The following is a 3,455-nucleotide window of genomic DNA, read 5'->3' on the forward strand; positions in this document are numbered from 1 at the left end:
GCGAGACTCTCCTGGGCTCTCGAGATACGAGCCCAGGTGCGCCATTTCTCAAGTGGAACACGGTCCGTTCGTTCTCTCTCTGTCTCGCGTTATTGAAAAACTCGCTCCAGTTATCCTCGGTATCTAAATAATTCGCGCGTCACTATCGCGTAATTATCGGAAGTGGGAGATACGTCCTCGCAATGTCGGAAAAATTAACAGATGACTTTTATTACCATATTACTAGAATTCGATGATTACGCGAAATGGTTCGAAATTGTTATCTACCTCAATCTTGCGAGTTGTTTTGCATCATTAATGCATCAATGGGATTCGATTATGCATTTTTATATAAATACAGAGTGTTAGTTAAGTATGTTGCCATACTGAACAGATGGCGATTCTTTGGTTTATTTCAAGTAAAAGAGTCCACATAAACGTGTCCTAAACGGCTTAATTTCCGAAATACAGGTGAATGTTCGCAAATGTTTGACGAAACGGTAAATTGCGTTGGAGATATCTTCCTGCATAAATATGCCTTGCTTCACGTGAGTTACCTTACATTCGCACGATCGTAAACAAAGTCAAAGTCAAAGCCTCCTAGATCACCAGACTTAAATCCATCGGATTATTTCCTTTCGGGGCATCTGAAATCATTGGTTTATACCACCCCAATTGAGAATGAGAATGATTTGAGGAATCGAATAGTTGCTTCATGCGAGGCAATACGTAACACACCTGGTATCCTTGAGCGTGTACGTCAATCTTTGAGAAGAAGGATGTATCATGGTGCAAGATGCACATTTTCAACAAGTCATCTAATTGTTTTATTTCATCAGAAGAACTGAAGCCTGTTTTTCTGTTTTTGACTAGTTTTTGATTAGTTCAAGCTGTATTTCTCTCTTTCAAATAAACAGATTATTACCACACGTTTAAATTTTTTTATTTGGAAAACTAAGCCGTTTAGGACACATGTTTATATGGACTCTTTTACTTGAAATAAACCAAAGAATCGCTCTGTTGAGTATGGCATATACTTAACACCCTGTATATTAAACAGTCGAGAAGATAAACGGAAAAGTTGTCCGTACACAATTTTGTTTAGAAAAATTATTAGGGAAGAAAAATTCAATTTTTTTATAATTCCAAAATGTATTTGTATTTTTATCCGTATTTCAAGGAAATAATTTATCTTACATGCTGAAACGTAATTTAAGTATCAAACGGTATTATTAAAGGACTATTATGTCGCCGATTATGTCTTTTGTAGAGAAACGTACATCTTTGCTCTTTGAATCTCCTGATTCAATCTCGCAATTACATCCAGCGCGATGCACTACGTCCAACATAGTTATACGGCGGCATTAGCATACTGATCTTAATTAGCAATTAATCTACTGGGATTCTGTACGTCCACAATGGAGTGGTATCGAATGCGATCCGAGAGGATCAAGCAGGGTTAAGGCGATTGCTTCCTCCTCGGCGAGGGCCAATCAAGCGGCTGATGCGGCTCGGGCGATAGAGGGACGTTCTATTTCAAAACGAGAAGACGAGCATCTCCTCGTTGATGGCTGCAACCGCGTCGAGAGCAGACATCGACGATATCGAATATTCCGGGGGTGGGATAGAGAGAGGGATCGATATAGGTTGCTGCTTCAGCAACAAGCTCGATATCGCTCGCACACGGTGCACGAGCACCATTTGCTCTACGCGAGTGGGTGTGCCAAAACATTGCCAAAACTCGCGCTCATCTCTATGAGAAACCGACGTGTTGCTACACATACGTAGGCGTAACGCAGTTTAATATAAACGGATTGCACAACGCGGTGTGCGCGAAGAACCAAACGCAGATTACGCGGAATGCGTTTCGCGTCATTCGTCTTTCCTAAACAATTTAGTAACGTATTTCAAATCGACCTCTTGTTATCGCGAGGAACCTCGATCGAGACGCGTTGCGATGTCTCAGATGTAATTTTTATTCGTTCGAAAACCTTGCTCCAGAGCGAGTGGCGGTTTGGGAATAAACGTGAATAACGTCCAAGTAGTCAATTTAAGACCATCGGGAAAGGTCACATTATTTTTTACGATCACCTAGAGTATTTTTACATTCCAAAATTAAAAATTACTTTTATTAAGATTAAAAATTACAGTTTACCATATATTATTGTGTAATATTGTATATTATTGATTGTTCCCAATTTATTAATATTTGGGAAGACGACTATAGATTTACTTGCAATTTTTTGAAAGAAGTAAATATAGAGATCGAACAAACGAATTAGGCATGTTAAGTAACTTATTACGACATCAATATTTCTATAATACAAAATAAAGACAAAAGATTTTTTTACTTTAGATTTTCGATGAAATTACATATTTAAAAGTTCGTAAAGGATAGTTATTAAAAAAGAAAGAAAATATGTTAGATAAAATCCATTTTACAACAATTTACATTTTTTTGCTGGGATATAAAAATACTCCAGGTGACTATTCCCGGATTAAGCGAGAGACGTTTGTGATAAATTATACTTATTCCAGTATTAAAATTGTATATAGAACATACAAGCAATCAATATTTATATCCAACAATAATCGTGCTCAAATCAATCGTTTATAAACGTAAACTTTCAAAAAGTTATAAATTTGTTGTTCACTTGAGAACAAAGTATAGTCGCGGCAACGCATATGTACGAGTTAAATGTAAATGTATCAATATGAAAGCTTTAAATTTCCTTTGTGTTTTCCTTGTATTTCCTCTGCTCGGCGATTCCCACCGGAAATTTGTCGAAACTGCCAGGGACGTCGGGATAAATGGCGACATTTGGCTCGCATCGTTTGTCTTCTCAGTGACCGCGTGGGATTACGCGACGTATCCGTCGAAGGTGATTATAGTCTCATCGACGAACTGTCGTTCTGTTGCAGGCTCGAGCACACATAAAAACGACGCGACAGGAAATGGAAGGCCAGCTCCCCTTTTGGCTGAGCCAAGATACGGCGCCGCGCCGCAACCGTATGGTGAGTACCTGTCTGTCTATTTGTCCGTCTGTCCCATCCAACCATCCCGTCTGTTCGTACCTAATGACCAAATTAAGCTCACCGGTTCGGAAAATAGATCGCTCGGGCCATTGCAGGTTTTTCGCGAACACGTGTAAAGAATGAGAGCGGATTAATGGAGGGCCGACGAAGTGGCGGACCGACAACGCAACGTTGTTACTGAGAAGGAAAAAAATATGTTTGGCGCATTTATTTGCAGCACATGGAAGGGAAAATTTATCTCGGCGAAACCTTTTCTTGCGGGAAATAACGCAACGAAGCTATCACGAAACCTATTCACTTTCTACGCACACACAAGGAAAGATTTTAATTTCGTAAATCGAAGAAATTTTGCTACGACATTTTCTTCGTACAGAACAGCACTTCTAAAAACCAAAACGCACTTCGTAGAACTTGTTATTTCAACAGAAGTCAAATGTTAA

General features: G+C 39.1%; 1 protein-coding gene across 2 annotated transcripts in view; it reads left to right on the forward strand.

Annotated features, from left to right (window-relative positions):
- The window catches only part of LOC108755112 (heterogeneous nuclear ribonucleoprotein L), a 162,400-nt gene that overhangs the window by 149,191 nt on the left and 9,754 nt on the right, over positions 1–3,455 (forward strand). The window contains exon 7 of one of the 2 annotated variants that reach the window (XM_018497930.1): positions 2,902–2,994. The exons of the other annotated variant lie outside the window; for it this stretch is intronic. Coding sequence (XP_018353432.1) covers positions 2,902–2,994 — 93 coding nt within the window. The remainder of the gene's footprint in view (positions 1–2,901; positions 2,995–3,455) is intronic. 2 annotated transcript variants of the gene reach the window in all.

The sequence above is a fragment of the Trachymyrmex septentrionalis genome, unplaced genomic scaffold (assembly GCF_001594115.1).
Source record: "Trachymyrmex septentrionalis isolate Tsep2-gDNA-1 unplaced genomic scaffold, Tsep1.0 scaffold83, whole genome shotgun sequence".
NCBI classification, from domain to species: Eukaryota; Metazoa; Arthropoda; class Insecta; order Hymenoptera; family Formicidae; genus Trachymyrmex; species Trachymyrmex septentrionalis.